General features: G+C 43.4%; 1 protein-coding gene across 2 annotated transcripts in view; it reads right to left on the bottom strand.

The window, feature by feature from the left end:
• Positions 1-4,387: 4,387 nt before the first annotated feature.
• The window catches only part of GYG1 (glycogenin 1), a 37,767-nt gene continuing 22,777 nt past the window's right edge, over positions 4,388-19,377 (bottom strand). The window contains exons 6-7 of one of the 2 annotated variants that reach the window (XM_027092782.1): positions 7,759-7,978; positions 4,388-5,253 (exon numbers count right to left, since the gene is read on the bottom strand). In XM_027092782.1, the coding sequence (XP_026948583.1) occupies positions 5,080-5,253; positions 7,759-7,978 (394 nt within the window). In that variant the 3' untranslated portion in view covers positions 4,388-5,079. The remainder of the gene's footprint in view (positions 5,254-7,758; positions 7,979-19,377) is intronic. The other variant, XM_027092783.1, reaches the window with a different exon arrangement.

Consider the following 19,377-nt stretch of genomic DNA (forward strand, 5'->3'; position numbering starts at 1 on the left):
TAGGTTTCTGTTTATCTCAACCAGGGGCCAAGAAGCCAAAAAAGGCTTCTGACCACCTAAAATAACAGATTTCAGTAAATCCATATACTTGACTCAGTAGAAAAGGACTAGTGTTCAAAGGCCCTGTTATTGAACAGTTGCCTCTTTCCCTATTTTTGTTTTAGGCAGACAGTAGGGAGCAGTGGTAGCTGATAGACTGGATGTCAAGAAACTTCAAAAACTTAAAAGTGAACACAGAATAAGTAAATCACAAGAGTTGAGTGTCTTAGTATAGGTGTCTGGAGCCCTTATCTCTAAAGGGATGTTGACCCTGAATACATCACAGTATCGCAGCACAGTCATATAACAGAAATTTTCCCTCTTGTGGACCAATAAAACAACTGTGAAAACAGGATAATTCTGCATAGGTTTTTTTTTTTTCCCCTGTATAGGCTTTTAAGATACAAAGTCTATACGTTGTGAAGCTGAACTGTGTCCAAGCCAAAATTCATGACAATTCTATCCTTGAATTTTCTTACCCATTTTTATATTACAATTTCAGGCAGCCTATTTAGGAAAGCATTTGTAAAAGGTATTTCCCACGTTCTATTTCAAGGCCATTATCCTTATCTTCATAGCAAGCAAACTGAAAGCTTTTCCATTATTTGTGTTACTTCCTAGATTTCTGGCATTTATATTTCTGGTTACATACAGAGGTTACTCTGATCTCTGCCCATTTCTCTGATCTCACTGTCTGTTTTGATCACTCATTCGTTTAATGCAGAGCATAGTTTTAGAGTTAGAGCATACACAAATCTGAATCAAAGTCCTTTGCAGATGATTTACCTTTCTTATTCTCTGATTATCTGCAAAATGAGAATACTGTATATACATTATAGGACTGACATGAAAATTAAGCTATAAATACCTAATAAATATTGTCTTTCCTTTTTGCTTTCTTACAGATTTTCACTTTAGATTGAATTTCAGCATCAGAAACTCAGAGAAATAAGTTATCAAATAACATACCCAAGTATAAAAATAGCAATCTATTTGTAATAATAAGCAGAGGGAAAAAAGCAAACTGTGGCAGACTGTTTTATTTAAGGAGAAGCCAAGTCTTACTTAGCTTCATGGCCCAAGTTTCAGTGACATTAAACGGTAGACATTATACAATTGTATTTATAGATGTTGTTTATGATAATGTTTCCTGTGTCACTCAGGGAGCCGAGTTTGTCTTCTGGAAAGCCTTGACTGGTCAGCAGTTGAGTCCCCTGCTGTGTAACACCACCTCACCTTTCCAGGCGTCTTCTGCTAAAAACCCTGACTCCCTGTTGTGTTCAGTGTAAGCACTTTCTTAATGTATCAAGTGGTTCTCAAATGTCATTTGGGTCACAGTCATTGCTTGATAGTTACTTGGAGTAGAGATACTGTGACCTCAACCAAGGCCCACTGATTCATAATCTATAGTGATGAGGCCCAAGAAACCGTACTTACAAGGTGTCCAGTGTTTCTCAGGAGCAGCCAGGTTGGAGACACAGTTGCTCAAGCTTCTAGTTTCAGTTACTCCTTTTTCCTCTCTCTTCATCTCCAATCCATTAGCAGCTTTACTGCCTTCACCCTGGTGGAAGGTATGTTGGATTACCACTGTCTCTCTCCAAGACCACTATTAAACTAACTTGCCTTCCCATCAGCTCTTGTTCTCATTTAAGCTATTTTCCACCAGCTGCAGAACCAATGTTTTTAAAATGTAAATCACAAAGGTAAGACAATTAGACTCTCTTTAAGAAGGACTGGCAATGAATTGAACAAACTATATTAAAATTCATTAATTCATAATGATACTGGAATAACCCCCCTCAAAACCACCTTTGGAGGATACTGTTAAACCAGTTCCTTATTTTATATACTAACTAGTGAGTGAAGGGAGAATCAAGCATTTATCCTGCCCTTTTAATAGAAACAACCTCAGGGTAACCAAATTACTGATGAATGGAAGTATATAGAAATACTTCAGCTAATAAATGAGAGTATCACCATTTTGCAACCCCAGCGAGATAGATCATCAATGGCAGTTAAGATCATAAGGTAACTGGAGGCTTGGAAGTACCTAACAACATAGAAAGTATTGCCCCCCCCAAAAAAATTACACCTTAATCTGACTGGCCCTCTAAATCAGTTTATAAGAAATACAGAATACAAGGAAACATGTCAAATTGCAATCAGTGAAGTGAAGAATGTGGGAGACAGGACAAATAATCTGTTTCTTCAGTAAATAAATTGCAAGGCGGCAACAAACAAGAAGGGAGGGTTAGGAAACACGACGGAATCAGAGATATATATCAACCAATTGCACTGTATGGGCCTTACTTGGATCTTAATAAGATCAAAGTGGAAATAAAACACAAAGTAAGGGAGGACATTTGGAATTAATAGTTTCTTGGTGAGATAATTTTCTGAAGTCCTTATGTTTTACAGATATATATGGGAATATGAAATTTTTAATCTGGGATTTGCTTCCAAATAGTCTAGTACGGGAAGAGTTGGTGGGGATACAGATGAAACAGTTGTTGAAATTGGGTGATGGGAGTTCTTTATTCTATTCTGCTTACCTTTGTATGTCTCTATAGGTCCCCGTTAATAAAAAGTTAAATATAAATTACATTAATAAAACTTCAATCAATTGCTGTTGAACTTAAAGTAAAATCCAAAGCCCATACCTTCACCTATGAAGCCACTGCATACATACCTCTCCATCCTGTTTTATAAGCCTTTATTTCCACCAAGTTCTCGCCTGCTCACACAATTTCCTCTGAAGGGAATATTCTTCCTTCTCCTCACTCCCTTTTGGCTACCTCAGAGCCTCTCTTTCTGGCTTAATCATCATCTTGCAGGAGGTCTTTCCCGACTGCCCTAAAGGTGGACTTTCCCTGTTGTCAGTGTACTTTATTTAGCATAATTTGCAATTATATATGTTCATTTCTCTTTCAGTCTGTTTCCTACTAGAATATAAGGAACTATGTCTGTCTTGTACACTCCTATATTTCTAATGTCCATCATAGGTGTGATATGGTCAGTACTTAAGTGCTTGTTCAGTGAATTCTTGTGTTGTCTGTCTTAAATATATATGTCAACTCAAATTGTGTTTGATGTGAAACTAAGATGACTGAATGAATGCTTTGGTAGATGTAATTTCTGGAATAAGCTCAAGTATTTCCTTGAAATCAGATACATCTTTATGACCATTGAGACTGTGAAAGCAACCGAGGGCTGAAATGAACTTTAAAATTAGGCACAAATAGATTGTCCAGAAATACAGACTCTATTTGTACGACTTGCAAATTACACTGTAATGAATTTTATTTCAGTTTAGCCAGGTTCTTCTATGCATTGGATTCTCATTGGAAGAGTTTAGCTCATACCTCTCAGTGCAGAGACTCTTGGGTCAGGAGTATCTTGAGGGGTCTTTGTACCATGGCACCTGACACGCAGAGGCACTTAAATCTCTGGTAGTGCTTCACGTACTTTGAAGATCACAGCAACTCATTTTCCACAGTCCAAATAATCGTAGCTTATTTTATCTTCACAAATCATTTGTCATTTAACAGTTTACAATTTTAGGTAAGTCCTCAGGTTCTTCTTAAGCTCTTCTGGTAGGCAGCCTCCAAGGTGCCCCCCCCCCCCCCCCCCCAGTCCATTCTTGCCCTCCAGGTTTCCATACCCTGTATATTCATTCACACCCTTATTGAATAGGGCTGACCTGTGTAACCAATAGGCTATTGTGGAAATAAAGGAAGGTGATCTTGAAGGTTAAAAGCCACTGCGGCTTCTGGCCAGTTAAACCTCTGAAGTTTCTTGTCATGGTCTCTCTTGCTTTCTTCAACAGAATGACTTCTGATTACTCACTTCAGTTTTAAAACGACATTTTAGATCATACCCTTCACCAGCTTGCCATCCTTGCAACCTAGAATCACCTGTACATTGAATAAATATGCTTTATACTCCTATCATTCTAAGCCGTGGATAAAAATGCTAGAAGACGTTGGGTCTGGTACTGATTGTAACAGTCCTGAAAGATTATCGAGTATGTTTAGAGACTGACAATGAACCTACGATGATTTTAAGGTTACAATACTCTAAAATGTGAATACCCACTTCATACAGAAATGTGGGTGACAGATTAATTTGATCTTCCTTTCCTCCATCTACTAGATCAGATCCATCACCATCACTGGAGAACACTAGATGCAGATATCTCTTGATATCTAGAAACCAACTTTTAAAGCATGTATTTCAGTGTCAAGTTTTACACTGGTTTTTAAAACACAAATTCTACAAATTCTGAAAAATTCCCTAATACTTTTTTTTCAAGGGGAATGGGTGCCCTTAATTGAATTAGACAACCAAGATATGTCAAGAAATCTTTATTTTTCATACAAGGTGCCACTGTAGGTAACCATCACACTGCTGTTTTCAGATATACAGAACTGAACGAAAGCATTTTAGCATGCCGCCTTACTGTACATAGAAAACTGGTGAACATCTTCAGACACTAAGACTAGGAAATAAAATGGGTTAACACCATTTGTTGATAAGCTTATGAGTCACTCAGCAGTGTTCTTATAGGCTGTCTTTACCTGAAAGCAGAATTACAATCACTCTGGCAGCGTCTGGGCGATTCTAAAATGCAGGTCTAGTGAAGGGTACAACAAGCAAGCAAGAGACAGGTGCTGTGTCCCAATCTGAAGGGAGACTGATTTGGAGCCTGGCTTGGCACATTTTAAGAGTTGATAACAGCCGTCTTAACCGCGTAAGATTTGAGTGTCCCTGACCACGTACGTTGGCGATCGGCATAACTGAGAATTTCTGAAATACAAGCTGAGGGTTAAAAAGCAGAACTGTCCTTCATATCACAGAATTGCTACTTAACTTTTGCCCAGCTCTCACCAGTTGTCCTGCAAGACCCCCCACCCACATCTAATGGATTTTAATGAAAGCCTCTAACAACTGTAACAGACCTTTCTTAACCCAGCTCTAGATACTAAGTATCGGAAACAAGTGCCTGTGAAGTGGATGTGTCCACGGAAAAGGGCAGTGTTTCTACTGGAGGTAAGTGTCCAGCTTCCTCTTGATGTTGTCAAAGGAATCTGCTCCCATATAATCAGCCTGGCCCTGTTCCCACCGCTCCTTCCGTTCTTCTGAGGATACAAAAGGCTGTGCCGTAGCCGGGATCTCCCCAAGGGACAGCTGTGATACGGCTGATGAGACATTTTCCTAGAAAGGGGAGAATAATCAGAGACTCCTTTAGAGCTGAAAGACCATCTTAAAGAATGCAATAAACTGAAGAAGGTGAGAAGAACCAGGATGAATTATCATGCAAGGTAGCAAAAACTGAAAAGTATTACATGAAACAAAACAAGACACAGAAATACAAGGATCATGATATTTTTCCTAACAAAATGAAGACTTCTTGACTCGGTGAAAACATAGGGAGAACAAATTAATTGGGTAGGGTTAATGTTTAAGTTCTGCATACCTTTCTACAGAAGCCACAAGAGAAAGCCAGTGTATAGACCAAGTCTGAAAGCTGCAACAGTTCATTAGAAAGTGTAAGATGGATGGACAAGGGAACACAGTCTCACGGTAAGTTCTTGATCTGTGTGGGCTCAGAAAGGTTGAGAACTTAAACGAAATGATACCTCAGAAGCTACACTTCAGAAAGAACCTCAGCAGAGAGCCGCACCACATACACAGCTGTCACATTATAAAAGCGAGAGCTAAACAGTCTGAGCCATACACCAAATTTATCTTCCTGTTCAAGCTTATTACCAAGTAGTATCTATTCCTGCAGCTTCTGTTACTTTGCTTAGTTTTGATTACGTCTTCATTTCCCATCTTCACCTTCCCTTGATTCATAACCCTCAGTCCTTGGGTTGTGGAAGGAACAAGGTAAATGTGCAGGAAATGGAGCAAACCTACTCTGCATTAAATTCGATTCTCATTACATACAGGTAGGCAATTAAATTCAGTAGTATCATAAAAGAACATCCAAGTTATCCTTCAGAAAGCTCTCAGGTGCGATAGTACTGGAAATCGTAGAGAAAAAGGAAGGCAAATGACTACACACAGGTATTGTTTTTAACAGAGAAAATGGTAGAACAAAATGTTTGAGTAGCTGTTTTTGTTGCTATATAGATGTGTAGGTATAAGTATATATGTATTTAAATATCCTGGAATTCCAAGGTATTTGGGTAGATTCCACGGGATCATATTATAGCCGAGGCAACGTTAAGTCCTTCCCTTGGATTAGTCCTGCCTCTGCCTTCCACATGCCACCGGAATGATACCAGGAGCCTCTTGCAGAGTCCTCTGCTCACAGTGCTTTCATAAGGACAGCCGTCTCTCAGACCTGGATGTGAGTCCCAGTTCTGCTACTGACTAGTCTGCTACATAACTAAGGGAAGGGATGTTAACTCCTTTAAGCCTCAGTTAATTTTAATATATAAAAAGGGGATATTAACAAAAATAATACTTACTTGACAGAGTGTTTATAAGGGTTAAATAAGAATAGATATCTTAAGCACTTACTATGTACCTGGCAATGTTCCAAGTACTGTGTAAGTATTATTTCCTGGTCCATATAAAGCAATTAGTGTAAGAATGTAAGTGGTAGTTCTTTTTCCCTTTCTCCTTTTTATATTTTGGCACAAGTGCTCATAAGTGAAATGGCTAAAATCTATACCGTAGCAAAGAGAAGGATCTCTTACAACCTTATCATCTCTTATAATTATACCAAGGTAATTAACTAATCTATTAAGACTTGATTGTAATTTACCCATTCAGTTTTATTCTTTTTTTTTTTTCTTTTGCGGTACGCGGGCCTCTCACTGTTGTGGCCCCTCCCGTTGCGGAGCACAGGCTCCGGACACGCAGGCTCAGCGGCCATGGCTCACGGGCCCAGCCGCTCCGCGGCATGTGGGATCTTCCTGGACTGGGGCACTAACCCGCGTCCCCTGCATTGGCAGGCGGACTCTCAACCACTGCGCCACCAGGGAAGCCCAGTTTTATTCTTTATATCTTAATATGCAACATAAAAGTTTAATTTCTCATCCTCTTCCAATTCTTCCAAAAGAACAAACCTCAGAGGAAGACCTTTAAAGTCAGAATTGTTACTGTAAATGTTAATGTCATCTTCCTCTTACAGAGAGATTTATTTTTCAAGATCCAATATAACCAGAGGAGTAAAACATGGCAAATCAAAATAATCCTAGAAAAGTATTTGCTGTATGTTCATGTTATTGTAATTTTCACTTGGAATATATTCTTCTACACGATGGCAAAAATAAAATAGGTATATTTAAATACTTGCAGTTTCTAAAACATGAAATGGGGGGTTCTTTGTTTTTGTAAACCACTATTTTTTGGGGAATAATCTTACAATCTTAGGACAATGGGCTAAGAATTTTATAGTTATAACATACGGATATAGAGATAGATAGATAGATACAGATATTATATATAGATCTATCTATCTATCCATCTAAACCTCTAAAAACCTTTCCTTTGCTCCCAGGTCTACTGAAATTTGCCACAAAATCTACTTCTGCTCTAATCTTTGCTGGTAATATTTCTCCACTCTAAGATGGACATCGTTTTCTTTCCACAAAGTCTTACTTTATCTCTTTGTTCAAAATACCACTAAATATTCCATCTCTACCATTATACCAAATTTTAAAAAATACAGCATCAAATTACCTGAAGGAAAAAAACAGAACCTACCACGTGTACGTATGAGCGGGTGTCTTTGACAAGGCCAAACTGCTGAAGCAGAGGTAAAACGCTGGTAGTGAAGATGTCCCACCACAGGTTGAGAAACTCTGGATGAGTCACAGTGGGATCGTGGGGCTCACTTCTGACACTTTTTGTTTGAGGATCGTAAGTATAATTCCACGGTTTGATTCGTCCTAGGAAATGCACAACTTTGGCATTTGCACCAAATCTGCCAAGTGAGCACAAGTTGAAGCGGTTAGTGGATTCTGAGCACTGACAGTTCACCTTCCATCCGGCAGCAGTGGCTGGAAAAAAGGTGGAGCTCACTGGAACAATTTTAGACTTCTAAAATTATTCAATTATATGTTAAGTATACAGAAAATCCCAAAGTCGCAGTGGATCAGTGCAACAACCCAACGCTGATTTACCGTGGATAGCAGAGGTACAGCCACTTGTTAAACCATTTGATAGTACCTAGTAAAACTGAAAATGCTCATACTGTACAACCTAGAAGGAAGCTCAGCTCCTAGGCACATACCCTACAGAAACTCTTACACGTGTGCAGCAGGAAACATAATCAAAATGTTCACAGCAGTAGCACTGTCTGAAATAGTCATAAACTGGAAACAACTGAAGTGACTACACTTTAGATTACTGTTCAGCAAGTGTTCGTGCCTTTTCCCAGTCTCCACAGGGGCAGTACACTTTCCTGCCTGACTGATATTTGCATGTCTGCATGACTTGCTTTCACCAATGAAATGTGGGCAGAGTGACAGGGTGCCTTAAAATAGCATTGCTTGTTTCTGCTCAGCCTCCCTGAGAAGCTACAACTTCTGCCAGCGGAAGAATGTACCCTGGGTAGCCTGCTGGTTCCAGAAGAATGAGACAGTCACAACAGATGTGGATCAAACCTGTGGCCTGGCTCCAAACTCAGCTGAGATGATCAGAGCTGTCCCAGACCACTCAATAACATATGAGCAAGAAATACATGCTGACTGTTGAATGTCACTGAAATTCGATGGTTATCCATTCTGTTTTTGTTTTAAGGACAACTTCTGGTATATTCATATCATAGAATACAATATAGCAGTGAAAATGAATGAACTGTAGCTACCCAGATCACATAGCAAAAGGATGACTTTTCAAAATATGCTGAAAAAAGAAATTATACAAATTCAAATAGAAACACATACCTATGAATCTACTTACATAAGGACAAAACAAAACAAAAAAGTACTGTTTAAAGAGTAGAAAACTGTAATCAATGTAAATCTCATGATATTGGTTATATTGGGAGGAAAGGGGAAGCTGTGATGAGAAAGACGAAAAGGGGCTTCAAAGATACTGGTTATGTTCCAATCCTTAACTTGGGTGGTGAATGTGTTTTAAAAACTAAACATTTTTGTATATCCTCTTATATATACATTATATTTCACTAAATACACAACACACTTTTTATATTATCTCATAATATAAAAAAAAGTAAGACTTAAGAATGGTCCTGTTCTGGCTGGGAGGAAATCTATACATGTGAAATGAAATAATGATAAAGGTGAATACAAGTGCCAAAAGGAAGATGGGAACAGTGAGTGCCCTAAGAATTCAGAAGCAAGGAGGTCACTGAAAGCTCAGGTCAGTGGGGCAGGAGGTGCTGAGATAGTGGATGTGACTTAAGATTTGTCCAACAGATAGGAGCTGGGTAGCTGGTGCTAATACAGGGAATTGTAGGCAGGGGGATGCAGGTATCAGGTGAGCAGGTGTGTACCAGACCAAGTGTCCTCCAATTAGAGCCGAAGAGGAAGCTTTGATAGGGAAAGGTAAAATGGGACAGATCCCTGGGTGTTGGGCTCAAGTGTCAGATTTTAAGTGGAGTTATCCTATAGGCAGCCGAAATATTTGAGCATGACGTACAGTTCAAAACAATGCAAACTCTATTCATGTAACTCTCAGCTTCTAAAGGTTTTTTTTGTTTTGTTTGTAATGTCACAGACCTGTTATATAGCTATCATTATCTGACAGTTTACTATGTTTGGGGCCCAAATTCTTTGAGGACACATTTGGGAATAATCGTCCTGCCAGGTAAATTTTACTAATGTGTTAAATGGAGACTCCTAGAGGCTAAGTGAGTTGCCCAGAGCCATAAGGCTACTTAGTGGCAGAGATGGGATTCGGCACAGTTTTGCCCCTCTCTTAAACCTAAGCTCTTACCATCCTACCATGCTGCTACTCCAAAACCATGCAAGAAGAAGAGAGCTTACTGTAAATTTCCTCCTAAGGATAACTAACTATCCTCCAGTGCATTTCTTTTGAAGATGAAGTGGACACCTGATATCCCCAAGCTTACTCTCCATGTTATACACGTGGTATATTTTACATGCACACACTTGTGCACATATACACACAAGAACTCTCAATGTTATCCTTAAAAGGATACCTCATAATGCTCAAATCTGTGCACAGAGAGGGCTGTCAATTCAATAAGCAACTGTTACGTGTAAGGCACTATACTGTGGTCAGCGTGCAACCCTAAGAGGCTTTATCCAAACACGGAGATGAGTCATCTACATAAAAATAAGAAACAGTAGCACAAGCAAGGCAACAAGTCGGGGCCAGCAGGGCAGTGCTGACATTAAGGGCTATGGACATGTCGAAGCAATTACTGCAGGTGGAGGTTTTCAGGAGAGGCTTCAGACGAGGCTGAGGAAGATGAGCAGGATTAAGAGACGTGCCTTCAGCAAATGTTCTAATGGTGATGGGGGGACCCATCCCAGAGACCTGATACCTGCGCGCTGGTGGGGCGGGGGCGTGGGCGGGGACAACAGGCACTGCCTCATCCTAGTGGTACACGGAAGCCTAAAACCAGAATAGAGCACATGTGAAAGAGGAGGTGCCCCTTCCACCTCCTCAGACACCCACTCCTCCTGCCCTGACTTCCCTGCCTGGAGCAACAACACTTGTTTGCGTCTCCTTTATTAACTGACCAGTAAGTCTCAAGCCATGACCTGCCGAGCCTAATTTAAACATCACACACACAGTCATTACATGAGAGCCATGAGAGGTAGCAACACTAAGATAAAAGATGAATATAGTGGGCTTCCCTGGTGGCGCAGTGGTTGAGAGTCCGCCTGCCGATGCAGTGGACACGGGTTCGTGCCCCAGTCTGCGAAGATCCCAGGTGCCGCGGAGCGGCTGGGCCCGTGAGCCATGGCCGCTGGGCCTGCGCTCCGCAACGGGAGAGGCCACAACGGTGAGAGACCCGCGTAAAAGATGAATACAGCATGAACTTGATTCCTTTCCAGCCCACTCTCCCGAGAGTTCACATCTGCTGAAGCAGTGGTCATCGGAATAGCTAACACTCACATGTGCCAGGCACTGGTTAACGTCTGCCTGGTTCACCTCAGTTAATCTCCAGAAACAACTGTGCGAGGACACCAAGGCAGGAAGAAGTTAACTTGTCTAGGATCATGTGGCTGGTGAGTGACAAGGCTGGGATTCCACCCAAGCCGTCTGGCTCCAGAGCCAAGGTTCTCATCCACAGCTAGGCTGTACTTGTAAGACACTCCCAGAATCATACGGACATCACCTGAGAGCGTCATTTGTTCCTCCACGGATTAACTCCCTGCCTACAGACGGTCAATATCAAAGTTGGAAATGAGCCCTGGAAACACCCCCAGTATAGTCAAGGACAGAGCAGCAGAAAGTAATTAATAGGAAAGAAAGCTACAAAGCAAGCAACTTAGCACTGTCTGAAGATGGTTCTCAGAGGGATACAGTTTGCACAAAGTTTAGGGGGAAACAAGAGCAAGAAACAGACGGTGGTGCTTCTTAGGACCCACAATTGGACTGTGCTGGGCAGCGTCTAAGGGCCTTCCCAGAGTGAACGCAGAGGAAGGGCATAACGGTCCAATCCACAGAAGAATGCCACTGCAAAGCGGCCAACACGCCTGCACCGCAAGATGGCCCAGTCTCTGCGGGAGGCGGAAGCGCACACCTCAGCCTCTGGCTCTGTCTGTGCCCCGAGGTGGCTCAGGGGCCTCTGCCACCTCCCTGGGTACTGGCCTCGTGCCGGGCGGATTCCTCCCCACGTGGCCCATGGCCTTCTCCTCGCATGTCAACAGGAACACCACTGCGGACGGTCCACACCCTGCACTTCACTGTGGCTCAGGCCTGGGTTCTACTTTCATGAATCCATGATGCCTAAGTGCTTCTCTAATGCTAAATCACTGTCACCTTCTGTGGCCAGGGGAAGGACCCCCTTTCTCAAAATTACCTTCTTTACCTATTCCACCCTAACAACGTGAAAAATTCTATCCACTGGACAGTCCTTTCATCAACCGAGCAGTCTTGAAGTTTTTTTTTTTTTTAACATCTTTATCGGAGTATAATTGCTTTACAATGGTGTGTTAGTTTCTGCTTTATAACAAAGTGAATCAGTTATACATATACATATGTCCCCATATCTCTTCCCTCTTGTGTCTCCCTCCCTCCCACCCTCCCTATCCCACCCCTCTAGGTGGTCACAAAGCACCGAGCTGATCTCCCTGTGCTATGCGGCTGCTTCCCACTAGCTATCTATTTTACATTTGGTAGTGTATATATATGTCCATGCCGCTCTCTCACTTTGTCACAGCTTACCCTTCCCCCTCCCCATGTCCTCAAGTCCATTCTCTAGTAGGTCTGTGTCTTTATTCCCATCTTGCCCCTAGGTTCTTCATGACCTTTTTTCTTTTTTCTTAGATTCCATATATATGTGTTAGCATAAGTCTGTTAGAGGTAGGAACTGAGATCTCAAAGGGTTCTAAATGTGGGTAGAACTGCCCTTTCTGCTCAAGGGCGAGGAATTCCTTGGGTGCCAGTAAGATGGGGGGAGGGTGGGAAGGGTTAAGAGGTGAGCAGAGGCAGGCTGCACGGTGTGAAGCACCTTCCCAACAGCTCCCCAAATCCCAGCAACAAAACAAATTGCAAAATGCACAGGGTGAGAGGTTTCTTGAGAAAATGACTGGGGCCAGGGTACTGAGGGGCAGACCAGGAAGAGCCTGAGGATTCAGGAGGCTGACGGCAGAGAGATGCACGAGGGAGTCAGGAAGATGCTGGGGCTTACAGGCTTCATATGTCACGGGTTCAGGCTACGGTCAGCCCTATTTCTGCACAGTAAGGAACAGGAACCTGTTTTTTAGGTCCTGAGGGCGTTACCTGAACCTAAGTTGCCATCTACCTGACAGATCTACGGGAATGAACAGGGGTGGGAGAAAAACAAGTTTCAGAGCAAGGACGCTTTATGAGAAGAGCAGACCTGGTGAGTCACTGCATGTGAAGGTTCTGGTCAGCCCAAGGGCCCTTTGAGGGGGGGAAGAAAGGCAGCTGCTGAGTGGGAACCATGGAGCTCAGCCAGAAAGGTAGGAGGAAGGTAAGACAGAAGAGAGATGCAGCACTGCTGGTGCGACCCCTCCCTGGGAAACACGGCAGCCGTGCCAAACATCCTCTGCCCATTTCAGTGACTCACGTTCTCTGACCCGCGGCCACTCACTCTCGTACCTTCTAGGCAGCTGTGCAAAAGGCAGTCACCCAGTAGGGTGCTCCTGGTAACCACCTAAGACTGCCCTGGGCTCCATACAAGGGGCAGCCTTATTAGGCCTAACACTGGCCGCCACAGGTGAAGGTTTATGAGTTAAACAGTTTATCTAACTACGCTCTCACCATACAAACAGAATGGTGTTTATTTACACAACCAAGGAGCCTGAACGTCCTTCTCCACTAGCTTTCGTAATAAAACAATTTGTTTGCCAAAAAGAGGAGCAAAAGGTCTTAGTTTTTGCATCTAGAGTTTCCATTAACCTAGATATGGATTTCATGTAATTATTTTTGTCACAATCATGTTCCCTGAGGGATGTTTTTCAAAATCATTTTCTATCATTGCAATCAATTTATTCTTTAGTCATTTATGAAAAATACAAAATAACCAGGTCAAAATGAAATAAGTAAGAGCACAGGTCATAAGTAAAAGAGAAAATTACTTCTTGCTTAAAAGAATAATTTAGCCTAAAATGCAAACCGGGGTGGGGCTGTTTCTTAGAGAAGGGTAACCCAGGATATGACTCTGGTGGTATCTCTCTCTCTCACCAAAGGTACGACAGTCAGAACTTATGTCACCTTTTTAGTCAAAAGCAGAGCGGCCGATGAACTAGAAGGGGAAATGCTGATGTCAGAAGATTAAGTTCGACTGACCTCAACTCTCAGCAAGGATAACTAGAAGATTCACTGACTCACTGCCTGATTTATCCACCAAATTGTACCAGCCAGGAAAAAAAAACGTCGGGTACATATCACAATTGTCTCTAAATTACTAAGAGCCATTCATTCTGACCCACTAATGGGGATTTGTCTCAGCTTGCATACGTCTCTTAAAATAAGTGTTCTAATTTTAACTTGATAGAATCTCAAAAGTGACGTCCAGATCACAAGACATAGTTTGAACCCAAGCCAGCAATAATAGTGCTTATGTTAGCCGTTAAAATAATCCCTGTGACCTGGTGTTACCAAAAGATCAGATAGAATTTTCATGACTAGTTTAGCAGTTGAGAAATGGGGCCGGTAACGTGTGGATGAGACTACAGAACTGGTCAGAGCAGAAAAGGAACTAATCCACGACAGTGCACACAGGAGCAATTTTAGTTCTCAGGAAGTTCTCTGTGTGCAATGTTCAATCAGGTACCAAGGAAGAGAGACGCAGCACTGCAGGTGCGACCCCTCCCTGGGAGACACGGCAGCCGTGCCAAACACCCTCTGCCCATTTCAGTGACTCACATTCTCTGACCCGCGGCCACTCGCTCTCGTACCTTCGCAGGCTCCCTCTTATGCATGAACCTTTCCCCACAGCCAATCAGCCACCTCTCCTCTCTCACCAAAAAATTCCTCCTCTTACCCACTCACAGTCTAAACCAAGAGTCATAAACCCAAGTGCCCAAGGGGTGGGCCAGTCATGCAGAGAGTGGACCTGGTGAGGGGGGTCCATGGGGCAAGTGCTTTTCCTATCAGCAGAAGACAGCTGCTACCCAGCAGAAGACAGCTGCTACCTAGCAGCAAACCACGGTGGCCTCCAGGGACCCACCCGGTTTCTCCTTGCCTTTCAAGCTAAATAACCCTCCCAACTGTGTCCTGGAAATCACAGAAACAACAGTACTCAAACCCAGACTTTAATAACCTCAACTTGGACCTAGTCAACTATGCCAACCTACCAGGTTGGCCTCTAGTCACAAAGTAGCAGGGAAAGCCTCATGATGCCAGGCCACTAGGAAGACTTTCCTAGGGGGAGTGTGTCATTCTTAGTCTCTCCGGGCTGACGGCTCGCTCATTCATTCATTCAATCATTCAGCCAAAAAAATACAGCCACTTACCTGCATCTGTGCCCACACAACCACCCTAGCTCTTAACTGAAGCCAACCTCTCCACTTGTGCACTAGGACGCATCCCCTTTCACCTAGTCGAGGACGTCACTCAGCAAGTTTCCCTCCAGATTTCTGCATTATTAGTGCTCTCTCCCTCCCTCCTTGATCATTCCCATCAATACAACAAACATGCTGTAACTTCTCCCATCTTTAAAAAACCACCCCCATCCCACCCCCCCTCTCTTTATCCTACCCCCCCCTCCAGCTACCAACCCACTTCCCCTCCCCCCCTTCTTTTTTTTTTTTTTTTTTTTTGCAGTACACGGGCCTCTCACTGTTGTGGCCTCTCCCGTTGCGGAGCACAGGCTCCGGGCACACAGGCTCAGCGGCCATGGCTCACAGGCCTAGCCGCTCCGCGGCATGTGGGATCCTCCCAGACTGGGGCACAAACCCGTGTCCCCTGCATCGGCAGGTAGACGCTCAACCACTGCGCCACCAGGGAAGCCCCCTTCTCCCTTTTAAAGAAGATGCTTCAGAAGAGTTCCGATTCTCTATTCTCTTGGACCTGCTGCAATCAGGCTTTGTCCTCCATCACTCCACCAGGAATGCCCCTGCCCAAGTCACCGGTGACCTCCACATTCTAGGTCCAGGGCCACCTTTCAGCTGTCCTCTTACCTGACCTATCACAGCATCTGACACAGAGGGATCGCTTCCCCTTCCTGAAACGTTTTCTTGCTTGGCTTGTGCAACACCTCACTTTGCTGGGTTTCCTCCTGCCTTGCTGTTCTCGGGCTCTTGTTCCTGGTTGCTCCACATTCTCCTGTCCCAGGGCTCAGTCTCCAGGACTCTTTTCTATCATAACCACTCTCTTGGTTATATCATCTTGTCTCCCGGCTATAAATATCACTTATATGCTGACACTTCCATAGCTATGTCTCACCCAGTCTCTCTCCTGAACTCCCAACTCCTGTAGCTACTTACCTCTTCCACATTTTCACCAGGATGTTTAATACGCACCTCAAACTTAATACACCTGATACATCTCTGGTCAGTCCCTGCCCCTGCGAACCTGCTTTGCTCACAATCTTCCCCATCTCAGGAAACGGCGGCTCCTTTATTCCACCTGCTTAGGTCCCATACTTGTAACAATCATCTTTGACATTCTTCTCCCACATCCCACCAAAGGTCTGATTTTTCAAAAGAGCTTGGAAATCTGCATTTCATGTGAAATTGCCTCATTTTTAAGCATTAACAACTGAGAAAAGAAAAAAAGAAAATTATATGCAAGGAAAACAAAATATATCTGTGGGACAAATAGAGCCTGCGGCCCACCAGCTTGAGACCTCTGAGGAGGGTGCGTCTTCCACTCCATTCCCACCCTTTTCCCCTCCCACGAGCTCCCTCTCCTGCTGAGACGGCATTTCTCGAGCCGACTCCTGCCCATGAGATGTCACTCCTCGTGCCCTCTGTGCCTATTGTCAGACCAGCCTCTGAAGGCTGGGATGGCTCTGACGTGGAAGCTTTCCCCTTCGTGATGAAGACCCAGGTCGGGCGGCAGAATAGGCAGCATCAGTAAGATGTGAGGACAGATGATCTGATACATGCTTAGAGGTGAAGTCAGAATGAACCGATGGCCATGCTGAGAAATGGGGCGCCTGGGGCCTGACAAGCATCACGAACACCCAGGAAGGAGAAAGAAGACATCCGTGAAACCACAGACTTGATTCTTCAACACTCAAACCACGATGGGACGCAATCAACCTGCATTTGCCAGGCTGATGAGACTACAACGTCCTCATTCATCTTTGTGGTCCTCAGTGAGCAGAATGTGAGGCATCCTCTACATGCTTCAGGTGGAAGGAACAGTGACTGGACCAACAGATGGCTGAAAAACTAAAAGCTACACAAACTACAACTCCTCAGGGCTTTAGGTGAAGACGTAGGAGTGTGAAAGGATACGAACACAGAAAATGTGTGGCTTCAATGACAATAGTCCCAAAGAGAGATAAGCCAACGGTGTCTCAGGGACCAAGGAAAAGCAATCAAATCCGAAATACACAAGAACAACAGAAATGAGGACACGAAAGGTTCCATTCTGCTCTTGGAAAATACTGATTTTAAAGAGGTTTGATAAGGTCTAGTGAATAAGCCACCTTCCTCGGAAAGAAATAATAGATATGAATATCCTCAGAAACGTTTAAAGCAGTAAACAAATGGAAAAAATATAGTTTGGGTTTCTAGATCTAGTTTCTGAGATTCTACCAAGCCAGGTCTCAGATCATATTTAAACTCAAGTAAAAGAGTAAGTTAAGGGGCTTCCCTGGTGGCGCAGTGGTTGACAGTCCGCCTGCCGATGCAGGCGATGCGAGTTCGTGCCCCGGTCCGGGAAGATCCCACATGCCGCGGAGCGGCTGGGCCCGTGAGCCATGGCCGCTGAGCCTGCGTGTCCAGAGCGTGTGCTCCGCAAAGGGAGAGGCCACAACAGTGAGAGGCCCGCGTACCACAAAATAAATAAATAAATAAATAAAATAAAAAAGTAAGTTAAAATATTTATTTGGAAATTATTTGGTAAATCAAGCTTTGTAGTCAATCAATTTGACCAATTAATTTGTATGGCTGTTTGAGGCAATACCAGAGGATTCTTTACCTTTGCTTTAGGCCCATTTATATAGCATGATATGACATAAACAGCTTTTAGTCAGTGGATTTAACAGAAAGTAAAAACGGAACGAAATGGCTGATTTTAGAAAGACTAATGAGATTCTGCCTAACATCATGCACAAGCCAAATTCTATGCTACATGGATAAAACAGGCCCTCCAGATGGAGAAAACATAAAGAAATGAATATTAACTAAGAAGCTGCTATTTCCCAAACATTATGCTAGGCGCTTTCCGAAATATGACTTCATTAAGAAATGCAGTTATGAGCTTGTTTCTCAATGCATATATTACAAATTAACTGAAAAGTTACTTAGCCAAGCATTTTAGTTCTCAAATTAGGCTGTGTTAAACAGGATCTTCTATGACAGAAAATAGTACTAATTTTGTTTTTCAGAAGCTATGTTTGAGTATCCACTCAAAGTGCTGAAACTAATAAGTGTGTTTTCCTTCGTGTTTTGTTCTGTCCAAGTGGTACGTAGAGAAAGGCTTTAGATATGCTACATCCGCAGCTCCAATTCATGCTAAATTCGATTCCTGTCAGGCCATCCTTTAGCAGAAACTTCAGGTAACAGCAAGAGGCTAGGCCGGTGTAAGGTATCCAAGGAGCTAAGATTCTGGGGCATCTAAATACTGCCCTGGTGATCTCATGGCACATGGCTGCTAAAAGCTGGTGGGGCAAATTCTCGACTCCGTCCGCGAAGCCTCTAAACCACTCCTTGGTCTCGTTCTACCTGCCACCACCTGTGCTATCCTGGGGAAGGCCAGGACACCACAGAGCCACTCGGTCCTGGAGGCCACCAAGGTTACCCTGAGCCTCACAGTGGGACTGTGAATTCACGCTGAGGTCCCAGCAGTGCACAGGGCTCTTGGTTAGGTAGCCATGGCAGCCCAAATGTCCATGACCGTCTACTTCAGCTTAAAATTTTTGGTTAACTTGAATTTTATGTTAACTTGAAACAAAAAAGAAATGTAACTGTCTGCCTTCTCAGCCCTTCCCAATTGTATGAGAAATGTAAGGAAAAATGTCTCTGGAGACAGATATCTGCAAGAAAAACAAAAGGATTCTTTGGCAAAGGGAAGGGAAAATGAGTTCTGTGATCTCGTTTCCGCATTCCTAAACAGGCAGCAGTGGGGTGAGGCCAAGGCATCGCTTTGAGAAGCTTCATCCCCAAACTGTAAGAGCTGACACCCCCCCAGGGCGAGCTGCACAGAGGCAGCGTTAACTCCCGTCAGGCCACACCCCAGCAGACGTGTAGCTAATGCTGGAGCTGCTCCTAACCTCCCAGTGCGTCATCCACGCCACGGTTATATGGCAGTTCACCAAGCAGATTTCCAAAATTCGCCCTCATTTCCTGAGCCAGGAAGAAGAAACCGTCCTAACCATTTTGCTGGGAAATTCACTTAGAGGATACAGAAACAAGTGGGTTCCTGAGAGAGGGGGCCGAGGTTCCAGCAAATAAGTCTATCTTGCCCCCAAATAACTTAACTCTGCTCCACCTGCTTCTTGTTCTTTGTCAAAAGAAAATAAATGCAAGCAGGGTCTGTGCAAACCAGGCTGTCACTAAAGGGACAATATGTTCA

The sequence above is a fragment of the Aethalodelphis obliquidens genome, unplaced genomic scaffold (genome assembly GCF_003676395.1).
Source record: "Aethalodelphis obliquidens isolate GAN/ISIS:26980383/991018 unplaced genomic scaffold, ASM367639v1 scaffold81, whole genome shotgun sequence".
Lineage (NCBI taxonomy): Eukaryota > Metazoa > Chordata > Mammalia > Artiodactyla > Delphinidae > Aethalodelphis > Aethalodelphis obliquidens.